This window comes from Mus pahari, chromosome 1, assembly GCF_900095145.1.
Source record: "Mus pahari chromosome 1, PAHARI_EIJ_v1.1, whole genome shotgun sequence".
NCBI lineage: Eukaryota > Metazoa > Chordata > Mammalia > Rodentia > Muridae > Mus > Mus pahari.
This window is the reverse complement of record NC_034590.1, coordinates 101,712,243-101,729,617: the sequence shown is the minus strand read 5'-3', so window position 1 is coordinate 101,729,617 and position 17,375 is coordinate 101,712,243. Positions and strand designations below refer to the sequence as shown.

The window sequence follows — 17,375 nt, the reverse complement described above, 5'->3', positions numbered from 1 at the left end:
CATGACGACGATGATGATGATGGTGATGATGGTGGTGATGATGATAATGTACAACAAGGACAACAGCTGAGCACCATGTTGTGGCTACTGGGGGAATGTTATTAATTCAAAGATACTTGAGAAATAAAGGGTTAAAGTGAAGCCTAGGTAACTTCCCCCTTATTCTTTGCATTCAACCTTTTAAAGCTTGGCCATCTCTAGCCTCAGGCAGTCCCTCGGCCTCATCTCCAGGACTGGCAGAGCGAGGAGGATGCACTGAGGACAAGGAGGGAGGTTCTGGCTGAGGATGTGATTTACCAGACCTTTGTTCCAGCCTGTTTCTCTCTGCCCCTCCTTTGTTACTTAGTGTTTATTATTTCTTTACTGCTATTGTAGTTGCAAGAGGAATACTTGATCTTTCCAAGTGAACTTCAAAGCCAGATGGGGCTGTGCAAGTGTGAGCCAATGTGCCCCAAGCTCCACCCACAGTCACTCCTGGAAACTGGTTGCTGAGGGATGTACTTGCCGGTTGCTGTGTTCAGTGGAAAGAGGGCCAGCTGGGGCTTCTGCTGTGTCTAGCTCTACCTCCTGCTATGCTGTGATTCAGAGCAGGCCTTGTCCCAGACTTCTGCTTCTCTTCCTTTTGTACTACAGAGCAGCCACGCTCACCTGTAGCACTGTGTGTGGTCAGGAGCAGAAGAGGACCTTGGTGGGTCCACAGGACCTGCCAGCATCTACCTAGCTTCCCTCCATGTTACTTCAAAGGTGAATGGTAGCACGACCTCTCATTTTGCCATGTACTTGCCTACATCTTAATTTTAAAATGATGTTAAAACTTTCTAAGCTTTCTAAACATGGCATCTTGGATTTTTCATGCAGGTATGCAGGTCCTTGCACACACACACACACACACGCACACACACACACACACACACACCCTCCCCAAGTGCTCATAATCACATCCGTGGCCACACTGAGGCAGATTGCACAGGCCGCTCTCTGGCCTCTTACCATGTCTGCTAAGGGTTGGTCTGCTTGGGGATGGAAAGTGCATGCTATGTCCAGCTTCACCTTGTAAAACCATCTAGAGGACACTGTCAGATAGTTTGCCTGCTCCTTCCATCAAAACGAAACGCCACTGAAGTATCTCAGGAGGCTCTCCCCATTCAAGGGTTAAACCAGACTCTTATTTTGCTTATCTTTGAAAATAAAACAATATTTAAAAGTATTCTGATCGGGGAGGCCATCTGGCGGGGAGCGCGCAGCTGCTTCCCTTTCCATTGTGCCGCCCTTAATTTATTCACTCTAGGCCTCTGCTGTACATTGCGAGATCATCATTCGCATTCTGTGAACTGGCAATGTGTGAGTTCTGTTTTGTGAGGACCTGAAGGGCATCTGGGAGGGCCATCTCCTGCTACCCAGGATCTTGCCTTCTCTCTCCAGAGTCTGTCTCAGTGGGCAGGAAGGGTCTAGGAACACAAAGGTAGACAGACCACCCTGTCCGTTTCTCTCTCTCTCTCTCTCTCTCTCTCTCTCTCTCTCTCTCTCTCTCTCTCTCATTTCCTCCCACCCATTCTCTCTCTCCTCTCTCAAACACACTCTTTTCTCACTCCCACTCATTTTCACTCTATCTTTCCTACACATCTCTGTCTCATGCACACAGTCTCTCTCTCTCTCTCTTTCTCTCTCTGTCTCTCTCTCTCTCTTTCATACACTCTCTCCTTCTCTAACACATATACACACACACTCTCTCCCTCTCTAACACACATATACACACTCTTACTCTCTCTCTCTCTCTCTCTCTCTTACACACACTCTCTCTCCCTCTGTAACATATATACATACACTTTCTCTTATACACACACTCACTCCCTGGGCACATCTTTTTTCCTTCATTTCCCCATTGTGTTAGGGGACTCGTTGGACGATGGCCACAATGCCACCGCTTAAGGACCTTGCACTCCAGCCACATGGGAGCCACGATGTCAGAAAGCACATCCCTTTCCCTGGCAGGTAAGGTTTGGGGCTGCGCCTGCAGGAAGCCTCACAAACACACAAGAGGAAGAGTAACTGGCTCTCAGACACCTGATGTCTTGATGATCTTGGGCCTATTTGGAGACACGAAGCCTTTCATGTTGACCTGGAGAAGAAGAGGATGAGAGTCTCAGTTTGTCTGCAGTCACATGGCTATTTCAATGCTGTGGTTGGTGCCCAGTGTAGACTGTGGGGTCTTTAGATATCCAGCCCCCTCCCCTGGCCTATATTCTCTCCTGTCTCTGTAAGTCACACCAAGTAGGAAGTATATGACATTAAATTCACAGTTGAGCCGCTTGTAGAGTGGGGCTAATACTTGTCTTTAATATTATCAGGACATTTAAACCCAACCATCACATTAACCCTAGGTTGGTGTATGGACACAGTCAGTGTCCGCTGGGGTCACTCTGGTCACCGAGCCAAAAGTGCCCTGTCCTAGGCATTGCTAGGAACTCAGTAGAGCATACAGGAATTTTCTTCTGTCACTAAGGTAGAGATATTTACTGAGCACCCAACCTAGAGTGAGGTCCATGCTTGCCTGGACTGAGCATCTCTGGCCCTGTGGTTGTGTGAGGCTCATGGCCTAGCCTGGCTGCCTTGCCTGAGCAGGCTCAAATCCAGGCCGACCAGACCAATCAGATGATAGTTGATACTTGACTCTGCCAGCCTCTATTGGTGGCAGCTTCATTTGGGTATATAGGTTAAAGGTCACAAGCTTTGCAGCCAAACAGATCCATGGTTGTCCTGTCACCTCCTATATCATTCCATTAGTTGCAGCCTATAGGAACCAAGCTTCCTGTGTTGTTCTGAGCCCGCCCACCAAAATAGCTCTAGGGATCATAGCCACGGCTAGCTGTGTGACGCTGGGTGTGTGTATAACCCTTCTGTGCCTTAGTTTCCCACATGTACTTTGAGGCTCTGCATACTGACTTTGAAGAGTTACTATTAAGGACCGTTGTGTGTGGCCTCCCACACATGGCTGACATTGTACCAGTAATCATTTCTTCCTTTCACTGTTTCTGAGGACACTGAAAACCCTGAGTCTACATGCTCCCCTGGGAATTCTGTGCAGAAGGCCCCAGTCGCTATGTTCCCCAGAGCTATTTTGGTGGGCCAGCTCTGAAGCATAGCTTGAAGCTCCTAAGCTTGTAGGTTTCACCTGAGTAGGATGGCAGATAGCTACTAGACAGACTTGAACGGAAGAGCCTGTGTCCTGGTGATTTAAATTACCACCGGAAACAACAAAACGAGTGTTCTAAAAGAGTTTCCCCACATAGACATGCTGGGCTCAGAAAAAGAAAATTGTCTGTTGTGTCACGCGGACCTTTGGAGTCTTTTGTGCACGTGGAAATCTCTGGGTGAGAACTGCAGTATGAACATGTTCGAAGCCCCTTGCCCACTATGCCTTCGTGGCGCAAACCTGAGTTACATCACGGCTGTTGGAGAGACAGGCATCTGGCTGGATTTGGCTGGGTCAGAGCTGGAACAGATGGACAGCCCCACCCACCCACCTGTCCCTTCTGTCAGAGACTGTGGCTCTAGGCATCATTACTATTGTTAGGGTGTCTCTAGCCCCTAAGCCATGGTGTGACTTTTACAGATTGCCTGGCATCAGGTGGGTGTCTTAAGACTGTTCCTGTCATGGGGCTGAACAGTTCTGGAATGACAAGGTGATCATGTCAAGGTGGAAGTCCCTGGAGTCTTTGCTGTGGAGTTAGCAAGATTCTACTGAGCTCTGGGCTGTGTGGTCCTCATATTCATGCCCCCCCCCCCAAATGCAGGATTGAGTGTGGTGCAAGGGGCTGATACCATGTGATGGGCAGATATGGTGGTGGTAGGGGGAAGGGTGGGCTTCTAGTGGGAGAAAAACCCATGATGAATGAACCTTTAAGATTGACTGTCTGGCTTCTCTGGAGGCTGATAGAGCAAAGCCTGTGCCAGCTTTTAACAGTTGCTGAAAACTAGACACTGAGCAGCCGCAAAAGACAGAAGGAAGCAATGATGGCAGGTTTTTGTTAAAGAGAAATTAATCCCAGATCCTATGTCTGAAAGTGTTAAAATCGGAAGGGGCAGTCCCCAGGCCATGGCTTCCGTATGATCAAGCTAAAGGCCCAGACAGAGGCCACGGCTCATAAGGGTGACCAGTCAGGGTTTGAGTCTGGTTTGAGAGATGTGGGGAGTTCTGCTCAGGACCTCCCCTGCTCAGCTGCCCTCTGTCGTGCTGGGAGCATATTTAGGCTGTCGGGCTTTGAAACAGCCTTTCAAGGAAGGGCCTGCTTGGTGCACAGTCTCCAGAGCATTGATACAACGTGGCTAACTAACATGGTAGAACCCAGCCTGTCTACCTGCACCTGCAGGAGTGACAAGGGACTTACTTGTACAGGTGGTTTCCTGGACCTGCCTGCTCAGCGAGGTCATTTCTGTGTTTCTGTGGTCTCGGGTGTGTCAGTGCACCCAGACTGCCTCTTCCTCCTCCTTCAACCAGCACCAGGCACAGGCTTGTTTTGTCTTCCGTGGCTCCTTCTCTGTGCAGGACACACGGTGCCAGACCAGCCAGCATCCCCTATCAGCTTCGAATGCAAGTGGAAATTGAGATGGTATGAGACTCAGTGCCTCTGCTTCTAAGGGATTCAGAGAAAAAGGCTTGAAAGTGGCCCACATCATCTCCTCTTTGGTTGAGCCTTCCTCTCCTCCTTATGCAGAGCCCCTGGGAGCCAGAAGCTGATCTTTAGGTTGAGTCTTATTAAAGGGGCCAGGAAATGAAGGAATCATGGGCCTGGATAAGCTGCTGGACCACTTGAGGCTAATCCAGATGATGGGCTGAAGTTTGTGGAGGTACAGATGGTGAAGGTGGGGTGCCAGGCCCTTGAGTCTCTTACCCTATCTGTCTCTTATGAGTTGCACGTTCTTGGGAAGCAAAGAACCATGCTACATCTCTTCTCTATCGAAGGCAGGCCTGGATGAGCAGGTGCCTATAGGCTTGTCCTGCCTGGTTGATAATTCTAGAGAGCATGGGTTCACCTGGGCTCTAACTATGCCCACTGTCAGCTTCAAGATAGGCTAGAGGTTTCCCACCATGAATGGGTCTTTAGATGCTCCTAGGGGTCCCCTGTGGGTTTCTCCCTGTTACAACTTTCTTCCTAGCTTCCTTCAGACACTTAGGGATAAGCATGCCAGCTGTCTCTTCCTGGCATTCCTGTCCTCACATTGGATGTAGGTGCGGAAGTTGGACATCTAGACATGGGTTTATAGGTGAGCAGAAATCAGGTAGCACTGGGGCGAGGCTTGAGGCTGTGTCCAGTAATGCAAAGGCGGGGTTACTAATGGAAGCTTGCTGTGTGCCAGGTGGAGGTTATTCATTTTTCTGTCTATTACCTCTTCGAATTCATGCTGGAGGGCACCATTGGTTCTCCTCCCACACTACTCGTGGAAATCTAAATCTTGGGATGGCTCAGTTTATTGTGTAAGTTCATAGAGTTGGTAACATTTGAGCTGAATTAAAAGGTGGGCCTGCCTACTTTGAGGTCTAGCTTAATGCTTTGGCTTCACGGAAACCCTTTTTCCTGTGTTCCACCTCTCTACTAAATTGAAGCTCTCGGAATCATGCTGGGGTACAAGAGAGAGAGAGGAGGGCTGTTTGCTATGGAGATCAGATCTTTGTAAGAATGCTCGTTTCCCACAGATATGGGTCATGAAATGATAGCTTTTTCTATGGACTCTTTCTATGCTGTGATGCATTAAAAAAGTCATTGTTACTAACGAAAACAATATTGATGGTGAAATTATTATACAGCCAAGTATATAATTTATAAAACCTCCCGTGCTATGCAAGTTATGGTGGTGCATGCCGTTAATCCCAGGATGCCACAGGGAGATCTCTATAAATCCAAGGCCAGCCTGGCCTACATAGGGAGTTCCAGGGCAGCCAGGACCATATTGTGAAACCCTGTTGTATCCCTCCTATAGCCACCCTTAAACAACTCAGTAATAGCTTCAGGAATTCCCTGAAACTGAGCAGATCCAGTAGGCCCTTCCCTGCCAAAATAAAAGCAATTAAGCTGAGAGTTGCCTCAGATGGAAGGGGACTGAACTCCAAGAATATTCCCAGACAAGACAAGCTGAGAAGAAGACTCTGAGACCAGACCAGATGCTTGAAAGAAGCAGAAACCAGCCTAGCTGCCTGCACAACATTTAGACCAACTGAGGTACCTGGAAAGGACACTCTCCAGCCTGTTGAGCAGCCTGTCGACTGTACAGTATGTTCCAGGCTTCCCAGCTTTTGTGATCTGTCACCCATGCTTGGGTGGGCTTTGGTGATGGAGCTGTCTTTGAGTCATTTCTGCTCCTGTAAGTAACCTCTCACCTATATTCTTATAAGCAACTCCAGTAAAAGCCCATTGGTCCACCAAGTTGAACTTTAGCAGTGTCTGTACTTTGGTCTGTCATGGGCTCATTATTTGGGGGTGAGTAGATGTTCATCTCTCCAGGAAAAGTCTTGTCGGGCTGGTGAGATGGCTCAGTGGGTAAGAGCACCCGACTGCTCTTCCAGAGGTCTGGAGTTCAAATCCCAGCAACCACATGGTGGCTCACAACCATCCGTGACAAGATCTGACACCCTCTTCTGGAGTGTCTGAAGACAGCTACAGTGTACTTACATATAATAAATAAATAAATCTTTAAAAAAAAAAAAAAGAAAGAAAGAAAAGTCTTGTCACACAGCAGACCCTATCTCAAAAGAACAAAATAAAACTCCTGTGGTACATATGATACACACTTGGTGCCAGACAGGAAGCGCCTGCTGACCATGGTAAGGGAATACTTGCAGAGGAAGCACTGATAAGAGACTCCAGGCATCAGGAAAGATGAAATTTGGCAAGGAACCTATCAGGGTCAGATTACAGCACAGGCTTGGTAGGGGAAGAGGATACAGGGAGAAATGACAATAACCACACAGAGGCTAGAGTGAAGGCCTGTCCATCCCATTGGGGGGATGGGGGTCAGTTGTCCAGATAACTGGAACAAAACAGCCATGGCTATCATAAACACAGATTTGCTTGAAGAGAGTGTGGTGTGTTAGGGTGGCTGTGGCCTAACCTCAGAAGAACTCCCTTCTGGCTTCCATCATGGCTACAGCAGGGCATTCTCTGCTTCTGGTGCTAAGGGAGAGAGGCTTTCAGAATGAGGGATGGACTCCGTAAGTGACTGCATCTCTGGTGGGTTGCCTTGGCCTGTGTTGGCCCCTCATAAGCTTTTCATGCGCTCTGTGAAGCTCGTTACACAGTTGTTAAAGCTGGTATTTGTAGCTCCGATGGCTTCACTCCCTGTAGCAGAGGATACTGGTTAGCCTTTACTATGTGGTCAATGACTAGAAGAACGTCTCTGGAGGGATGGCTGGGTCAGCTGGGTTCCAGCTCCTCCATGTTGGCCCCAGCTTTCCTTCATGTGTCTGTCATCCTTCTATCAACCGAGCCATGTTTTTCTAGTGATGACAGCAAAGATGACTGTGGGTTGAGTAGACACGCCCTGTCCCTTTTCACTGGGGCTTGACACTAGCAGGTGGTCTCTTCTACCTCATCCTGTTGGCCAAAGCAGGTCACCTGACTCGAACTGAAGGGTGAAGAAATAGACTTCTCCTTTATTGTAAAGTGCAAAGTGAGTCACATGACAAGAGTGAGACTATAGGGAAAAATAAAGGGAAAAATAATGAATAAGACCCAGTAATGTAATCTATCCTAAATGGTATTTATGAATAATAATTAGCATTCAGAATACTGTATGCCAGCACTGTGTATATGCAATATTAACTAACATTTATTAAGTGTTTACAATAGATTACCCTGGTAAGTAAGCTATATGTGTTAGCTCACTTGATACTGATTGCACTGGTAGGCTATAGGTCCTTTGATTATTCTTACTTCTTATTCAAGGAAACAGAGAGGAGATAGGTTTAATGTCCTGTCAAGGTCAAATCCAAGCAATTTGGCCACAACATTCAGGCTCTTAACTCCCGAGCTGTGGGTGATCTATGCTTGCCTGTGTGCCATTTGGGAACACAAAGACCCAGATAAGTCACTTGTCTGAAGTCCCTTGGTAGATAGGAGCTTGGAATCCTGACCTGCCCCTGATTGCTATGTGCTTTCTACACACACTAGAGGACACTGAATGTCTAGGTGAGGAGTGACTCTGTTCTGTTAATTGATTAGAAAGCCTCAGGTTTAAGATCGACACTGGAACCTGGGAGATGGCTTAATTGGTCAAGCTCTTACAAAATAAGGCCCTGTGCCCACACTCCTAGCATCCATGTGGCAGATCCCTGGGGCTTGTGGGCCAGCCAGTCTAGCTAAATTGGTGAGCTCCAGGTATCACTGAGAGATGTTGTCTCAAAAATAATGAGGAGACTTATTGATGATGACATTTGATGCCAACCTCTTGCTTCTACATGAGTGTATGTGAGTGTACATGTGCACTTGTACACACACACACACACACACACACACACACACACACACACACTCGCAGACTGATACTGCTTATTGCTTGTACAGAACTCTTGTTAGCTTTCTTCTTGGTCTCGGCAATCTCTTTATGATACCTTTGAGCTGAGTCAAAAAAATGCCTTCCTCTACTTAGTGATTAATATTTCTTGACAAAAAGAGTATGTTCATATGCATAGCCCAAGGAAAGATGTCAGCATTTAGACATACTAACCGGAAGAAGGCTTTGTGTTTTTAGTAAAGGTTAATTAAGACCCATCAAAAATTTCCCCCTTAAAACATAAAAGTGAAATCGTGTAATTAGCTATTTTCCCCTTTCCCCCCCGGAGGGCATACATGAATGTTTCAGCTAAATGAAGCTATTTATTGAAGTCCATCCAGATTTCCTTTGAAGTTTCATACATCTTTCTTCTGCTCTATCGGCTTCTAGCTACAATAATTTAATAAGTTTTTCCTAGGGTGAAATTGGATGCCCTTTATCGATCTTTCACTGAGGGGCATTCAATTACTTAATCTAAAGTGGTATTTCTGGGTCTCTCCATTACAATTTTGTTATAAATGGTTTGCTAATGATGCCTGGTGTACATAGGTTAATAGGGGGCATCCAAGCAAAGGCTGGGTAATTGAATGCTTTCTATTTGGGGACCAGTTATCTGATCTCTCACAGTGGCACCGGGTTCCCACAGTTTTGGTCTGCATCCACGGGGTACAGCGTGGAGCCTTGGCTGGGAGGCAGCGAGGCTGTAATGTATCCCTGAGTACCTTGGTTGACTACATGAATGAGCACCAGAGGTCGTGTCTAACCTGAGCCGACTGGCACCAAGCGCTGGCATTCTAGCCAGGTGAAGTACAGGTGGGATGCATTACCTGCTTCTGAGGGAAGAACACTTGAGTGTTAAGTTTCTGAGTGGCTGTCCCTAGGATCATCTGCAGTGTGTGGGAAAAGCCAGTTACGGGGCATGATAGCGATCCATTCTCCTTCTAGTACAGCCACATGAATTGGATTTTTTTTTTTATTAGCTGTGTTATTTAATAGCTACATAGATTAGTCAGAGCCTTGGGAAAGAATATGTAGCATGCCTCTTTTTATGCACTTAGGCCAATATCACCCTTGACGCCAGCTTTCAAGGCTGTATAGAATCTAATCTCTGCTTTAGCCTTGAGTGGTCCAAACCAACACAAGTCCCCAAGGATCTACCCACAGGTGGTTCTCAGCGGCTTTGATTTCCCACAGAGCCTCCCCCTCCCTTGCTTTCTTCGTCTCCATGAAACTCTATTTCTGTCATGTCTCTCAAACTCTGCTCAATAGCAACTGTGATGTCACACTCTGCTCACTGTGCCTCTAAGACAGACTCCACCTGAGAGAAAAGGTCCCCAGGGCCACCTTCGCCTATGTCTGGACCTGGTTTTGCTTACCCTATCTCAGGAGGATACGTTCTACTAGCATCTAGCCATGGAAGCCAGGGACAGTTGCTGACCTTGCATTGTCCTACAGTGCAGGGACAGCCTGTGCTGTGAGGAATTATACAGCCAGGCCTTGTGTTGTGGCACTGAGTGAACAGTGGTGTCTAATGGTTTCGCTGTTTGGGACATTTGTCACCTGAGGTTATCTTGTGTCCTTGTGACGTCTTTACAGATTGATACTCCTGCAGTGCTCCTGGCCAAGGTGGAATAAAAGCCAGCTCAGGTGGGAGAGTCCTCTGTCATGGGCCTCTCTGCTCCTTTCTTGTCTGTCTAGGGACTGGATTGTCCAGAGGCACTGAAGGTCAAGCATAGGTGGAACTCTGGCGGGACGTGGGTCCTTCCTCCCCTTCTTCCCCTAGGCCCCCTTTTTAGTTCCCACAATTGACCTCATTACCTGGTCACTGGATGGGTCTTAATCAACTTTATTGAGATGTACTTCACATATGATAGAGTGCCTGCATGGTTTTGGGCATGGGAAAGACAGTTCCCTTCCTCCGAAAGTTTTATTAGTACAAAGCGCTTCAACTTCTCGATATCACCCTGGAGTCTTGCCGTTCAAGGTCAACACCAAACGCCTGGAGTCTGAGTTCCGTTCCCAAGAGATTGCTCCATTTTAGATCCCCAGCAGAAGTATTTCCAACACCCACACTGTGACTGAACTTGCTGCAGAGGCAAAGGTTCCCATGGTTTCCTAAGTGGTTTCAGGAAGTTCCCAGAGGAATAAATCACGTGCCAGAAGGTCCCTAGCAGCAGCTTATGACAAGAATTTGATCAGGACTGGCCAGCAGTCAGGCACAGGGAGGAATACCCATGATCCTTCTGGCTTCACTCAGCTCTGTGTGCTCATCAGCCCTGAAACCCTCAGATCCCAGTGATTTTTGAGTTTGGGCAGAGGTTTCACAACATAGGGGAGATGGCTTATATCATCTATCATCAGGGGTTTGGTCTCCAGCTCTTCTTCATCATACCTGGGAATTTAAGCTTTAACCAAGCCTTGGTCTTCATTGAAAGACCTCCATCTTGAAGCTCCTAATGGCTCCTGGCTTCACCAAGGGTCACTTCGTTAAATAACCTCAGCTGTGGTTGAAAGGGGCAGCTCCTGGGAGCTGGAGAGATGGCTCAGCGGTTAAGAGCACTGACTGCTCTTCCAAAGGTCCTGAGGTCAGGTCCCAGCAACCACATGGTGGCTCACAACCATCTATAACAAGATCCGGCGCCCTCTTCTGGAGTGTCTGAAGACAGCCACAGTGTACTTTCATATAATTAATAAATAAATAAATCCAAAAAGAAATAGAAAAAAGAAAGAAAGAAAGGGGCAGCTCCTAACATCCAAGAAAGATGCCAAGCGGTGTGCTGGGGGGATAAAACTGAATGCCAGCAGTACATGTTGGTGCACTCATACCTACATGTAACACTTTTTTTTTTTTTTTTTTTTTGGTTTTTTGAGACAGGGTTTCTCTGTGTAGCCTTGGCTGTCCTGGAACTCACTCTAGACCAGGCTGGCCTCGAACTCAGAAATCACCTGCCTCTGCCTCTCAAGTGCTGGGATTAAAGGCATGCGCCGCCACGCCCAGCTTACATGCAACATTTTTTATTGACTTCTGGTCCATACCCTAGGATGTGCTCAGCACACAGTCAACCTTCAGAAAGTATGTGCTGAACAAGTGAATGAATGAATGAATGAATGAATGAATGAATGAAATGAGAACACATTGCATTAGAGTGTTTTTGGAGTGTTTTCTTTAATGAGTAAAAAAAACCAATCTTGGAGTGGTTTGCCTAACTGGAGGTACAGCTTCTAGATAGAGGAACACTGGGCATGTTTGAGCCTGTTTCCCATCCTATCCACCCCTATTAAGATTGCCAGCCTTCTCCAGTCCTGGGGTTTATTTACTTTGCTTGAAATAAGATAGGTTAGCTCTTGGTTAGAAATGTTCTGCCCATTCTGTTGGGTTCAGAGGTTGTACATTCTTGTTCTGTGTCTTCAAAGTCCTTGTTTGTTTCCCCTTTTCCTTCTTAAAAAACAAAAACAAAAACAACTAACGGTAAGACAGAAGAGTGTGAACACTCTCCCACTGAGTCCCTGCTTGGAGCCTCATTTTAACCCTGTCTTGGCCTTGTCTTTGACAAGTGGATTAAAAAAAAAAAGTGTTTTCTTGGTTCTGGGGATAGAGTTATTTTGGGGGGGGGGGGGGAGCGGATCTTGCCCTTTTGTTTCTTTAATTTGGAAGAATTGTTTGTACCCAGCATTGGGTCAGAGGTGACGGAGCAAGCTGGAAGCAGAAGCTCCTGGGTTGCCCACCAGTTGTCCTAAGGGAGGAGAGGGACTCAGCTTGGTCCCAGGAGTCTCCTCCCATGCTCCTCAAGTCTGCTTCTCCTGCTGTCCCAGGATCTGCCTGACTCTTAGCTCCTCAGACTAGTACTTCTCAATCTGGCCTCCTGGGCTTAGTGATAATTCCTTGAACAATTCTGTAAAGCGTGTGTGTGTGTGTGTGTGTGTGTGTGTGTGTGTGTGTGTGTGCTCATGTGTGTGTGTGTGTGTGTGTGTGTGTGAGAGACAGAGACAGAGACAGAGAGACAGAGACAGAGACAGAGAGACAGAGAGAGAGAGAGAGACAGAGAGAGAAGTGTGAGTGCTGGCATTGTGCTGAATACTCTGTGGGTGGAAGAAATGCCACTTGATTACTTTTTTGCCAATGTATTTCAAGAAAATATGGGCTTTGGATCCAAGCGACATGAAGGTTTCTGCTGTAGGGTTGTGACTTTAGATCTCTGGCCAATATATAGAGTGTGTAATGAACGTTTAGTTAATGCCGCTTCTCTGGGGACAGAGGGTTGTTTGAGATGTGTATGAGGACAATGGGATGTGAGTCTGCCACCCTTGGGTGATTGTCAACCTAAGGAAAAAGAATGCGGCTTAGGGTCTCACATGTGGAATTGCATATCACACACTTTTAGAACTCGCCAGCAATGAAAGATTGTAATGCGGCCAGTGATGATATCTGTGTTGTGTACATTTTCTGGATCACTAAACACATGTCAGGCCTATGCAAACTCTTTACACACATGAATTCTGTGTCTTAAAAAAGTCACAAAGAAGTACTGTTATTATTCTAGTTTTACTGGTCCTCGAGGAAATGAGAACTCAGAGCAGTTGACGAACTTAAGGTCACACAGCCCGTGGGTGTGCGTGTGTGGCAGCTAAAAACCACGTCAAGCTCTTTCATTAGTTCATCCATTCCCCTTTTATGACATCTCCAAAGAAATGTCATTTGGGAAAAAATACATTTTAGAGCCATGGCATTATGTTAATGGATTTTTAAGAATCGTGTCTTTCCAGGGATGAGGAAAGTGAGAAATGACTTCAGGGTCTGAGGTGTCCTGTGGCTCGGGGGAAAACTGTACATTGGCTTTAATTGCTTAATAACTTAAAGGCAGATTTTTTAAAAATGTAATACACTTGACTGAAGAAGAGGATCATTTCATTGTTGCTAAATTTTCATTAACTTTTGCTTCCTAAGCTGTAGCTGAGGGATGACAGAAGCTGTGAAGAGACAGCCTGGATCCCTGGGCTTCCCCCCTGCCTCCATCTCCTTCCTTACTGTTCTTCAGACTTATCACTGAGTTAAAAAATGGTACTTTGATTCATCCCTCAAACTCAAAGTCATTGATGGTCTTGATTCCCTTTGTTTTCTCCCTCCCTCCCTCCCCCTCCCTCCCTCCCTCCCTCCCTTCCTTTCATTCTTTCTTCAACTTGACAAAAGCTAAAGTTATATGGGAAGAGAACCCTCAATTGAGAAAACTCGTCCATCAGATTGGCCTGTAAGCCAATGTCTTTAGAGCAGTTTCTAACAAAGCTCAGCTCATCGTGGGTTGTACCGGCCCTCAGCTGTTGGCTCTGGGTTGTGTAAGCAAGCAGGCTGAGCAAGCCATGAGGAACAAACTGGTAAGCAGTGTTTCTCCATGGTCTCTGCTCCTGTCCTTTCCTCCAGGTTCCTGCCTTGAGTTCCTGCCCTGTGAGGGCAGTGAGGGACTGTGATGTAGAAGTATAAGATGAAATAATCCTTGCCTCCCCAAGTTGCTTTTTGTCATGGTATTTTGTTATAGCAGCAGAATCTAACTAAGATAGTGACTGTGCATGAATCTGACTGTAGTTACACAATCTTGAGATTCTGGGATGCCATCACTCAGATATGTGAAAGCAGGGGCCCTGGAGGGTACATGGGTACAAAGGCTGGTGGTGGGGGCCACATCTGGTGACAGAACATGAACCCCAAACCAAGTACAAAACCCCCAAACACCTCCATTTATCTGATATGATCTGTAACTTGCTTATGAACAAGTAAGTGTGGCTGAAGTGGAGAGGTGGAAGAAGGGGATAACACTTGCTCTTCCCTGGGAAGCAACTTCTGTGCTATTGTAACGTCTTAGTCAGGGTGTCTACTCCTGCACAAACATCATGACCAAGAAGCAAGCTGGGGAGGAAAGGGTTTATTCAGCTTACACTTCCACATTGCTGTTCACCACCAAAGGAAGTCAGGAGTGGAACTCAAGCAGGTCAGGAAACAGGAGCTAATGCAGAGGCCATGGAGGGATGTTACTTACTGGCTTGCTTCTCCTGGCTTGCTCAGCCTGCTCTCTTATAGAACCCAAGATTACCAGGCCAGGGATGGCACTGCCCACAAGGGGTCCTTCTTGATCACTAATTGAGAAAATGAAAATGCCTTACAGCTGGATCTCATGGAGGCATTTCCTCAACTGAAGCTCTTTTTCCGTGTGATAACTCCAGCCTGTGTCAAATTGACACACAAAACCAGCCAGGACACGTAATTGCCACATATTGCCACAAAACTTGTCTTTCTTTATGTTTAGGTCACCTAGCATTAATACGAATCTGTTTCTCAAGAAAAGAAAATATTCTGAAGGCATGTCAGTTTACCTGTCAACGAGGAACCCATAATGTCTTCTCATCTCCAGTGTGGCTCCGTGCTCTCTACTGATGCCACTCCAACTTTCTTTGGTGCCATGGGAAAAACCTGAAGCACAAGCAGAGTTACTTCCAAATCTGTGGTCACTTCATTGTTGCATGGCTGGTGCATAACAGACTATTGGAACCTGCTCTTCTGTGTTGCCCTTCGTATCCGAACCAAAGAACGTGCCTCGTCCTCTAGGGCATTGGTGTTTGCTCTCTTCCTTGTTCATTTCTGTTGCTTGTGCCTTCCTACCGCCTTCTGTCGTCACAGGACACCCTTAAAGTTTCTCAGTGGACTCCTCGAGGGCTGGCCCATGGCTCTCTAAGCTGTCCAAGGACTCTACCATGAGGCACTGCATTAACTGCTGCATCCAGCTGTTCCCCGAAGTCACACACAAACAGCAAGTTGCCTGCCAGGGGGGCCCCCATCACAGCCATCAGGCGTGCCCCACTTGCAAAGGAGAAAACAAAATTCTGTTTCGTGTGGACAGTAAGCAGATGAACTTGCTCGCTGTTCTCGAAGTGAGGACTGAGGGCAATGAAAACTGGGGTGGTTTTTTGCGCTTCAGGAAGGGGAAGCGATGTAGCCTGGTCTTTGGATTGATAATAATGACCCTGGTGATGGCTTCTTACATCCTTTCCGGGGCTCATCAGGAACTTCTGATTTCCTCCCCTTTCCATTATGGGGGCCTTCCCAGCAACCCCAGCGTGATGGACAGTGAGAATCCCAGTGATGTGAAAGAGCATCACTACCAGCCTTCTGTAAATAACATCTCCTATGTAAAGGACTATCCAAGCATTAAACTGATTATCGACAGCATCGCTGCCAGGATTGAGTTCACAACCAGGCAGCTCCCGGACTTACAAGATCTCAAGAGACAAGAGTTGCATGTGAGTAGCCTCCTGTCAGTCTTGGTGATTGACTTTTAAAGAATGGATGCTTCCTTCCCTACCACCATCTTTAGGAACGCAGGAGGAACATGACAGGCATTTCCTGGATGTCTTACTGCAAGGATAACTTGGCAGCCTCTGGAATGAGAAAGCACGGTGTGCTTGTGCTGTGGAAATGCCAAGGAGGGAATTTGCTGTCCCAAATGGCTTTAGATATGTTTAAAGATGATCCCTTCTCATCACTGCACACGGGGCCTTCCTGTCTGGAATGGGGCCATAGTGGTTCAAGTTGCTTTTGTAGATCACCAGCACTTAGTATTTTTTTTTTTAAAAAAGATTTATTTTTAGTCATCTGTATGTATATATGTAATATATGTATGTATGTATGTATGTATGTATGCATGCATGTATGCCTATATGTGCATGTGAGGGCAGTTGCCCTTGGAAGCCAGAGTAGAAGCCTCATCCCCGGGAGCTGGAGTTCCAAGTGGTTGTGAGCTGCCTGATGTGGCTGCGGGGAGCACATCTGGTCTTGTGGAAGAGCAGTACACACTCTTTAAACGATCGAGCCACCTCTCTGGGCCCTTCATTTAGTTTGTGTTGTTGTTTGAGACAGAATCTCTCTAGCCTAGGCTGTCCTAGAATTCACTCTGTAGACCATGCTCACCTTCAACTCACAAAGACCCACCTGCCTCAAGTTCAGGGATATGTGTGGGTCACCACTCCTAGTTTAGAATGTTTCTGCTAATCATTTTCTTCTATTGTGCCTGTCTCCTTTGCTCTTTGATTGCAGATGTTTTCTGTAATCCCCAGTAAATTCCTTCCGACTAGCAAGAGCCCTTGTTGGTATGAGGAGTTCTCGGGCAGGAACACCACTGACCCCTACCTGACCAATTCCTACGTGCTCTATTCCAAGCGGTTCCGCTCTACCTTTGACGCTCTGCGCAAGGCTTTCTGGGGCCACCTGTCCCATGTGCGTGGCAAGCACTTCCGCCTGCGCTGCCTGCCCCACTTCTACATCATTGGGCAGCCCAAGTGCGGAACCACTGACCTCTATGACCGCCTCCGGCTGCATCCAGAAGTGAAATTCTCAGCCATCAAGGAGCCCCACTGGTGGACCCGGAAGCGCTTTGGTGAGTGTTGGCTCTCGTGCTTTTCTCGGTCGTTCTGTGAGGGCACGGTGTGAGATTCTGTGGAGGAAAGCATGGTAAGATTGGAGAGAAGATATATTGAGATTCAGAGGCATGGCACCTGTCATTAGACAGTTATATTATTAATCTGTTTTATAATATAATGACAAAATGCCAGTGTTTATTTGGTTTATGATTCTAGAGGCTAAAGGTTCCAAAAAGTCTGTTGTTGATGTCCTGGTGAGAGGCTGTTGGCTATGTCACAAGATGGCAGAGTAAGGAAACGATGACTAGCCACATGCAGCAGAGGCCAAGTTCACGGTGGGAACTGGCTTAATTTTTTTTTAATTTATTTATTATTATTTTCTTTATTTACATTTCAAATGCTATCCCGAAAGTTCCCTATTCCCC

The 17,375-nt window shown here is 46.8% G+C and overlaps 1 protein-coding gene across 4 annotated transcripts in view; it reads left to right on the top strand.

Moving 5' to 3' along the window:
• Positions 1 to 17,375, top strand: part of Chst15 (carbohydrate sulfotransferase 15) — a 79,737-nt gene that overhangs the window by 31,285 nt on the left and 31,077 nt on the right. For all 4 annotated transcript variants that reach the window (XM_021198917.2, XM_021198908.2, XM_029541926.1 and 1 more), the window contains 2 exons: positions 14,844 to 15,834; positions 16,628 to 16,967. In XM_021198917.2, coding sequence (XP_021054576.1) covers positions 15,289 to 15,834; positions 16,628 to 16,967 — 886 coding nt within the window. In that variant the 5' untranslated portion in view covers positions 14,844 to 15,288. The remainder of the gene's footprint in view (positions 1 to 14,843; positions 15,835 to 16,627; positions 16,968 to 17,375) is intronic.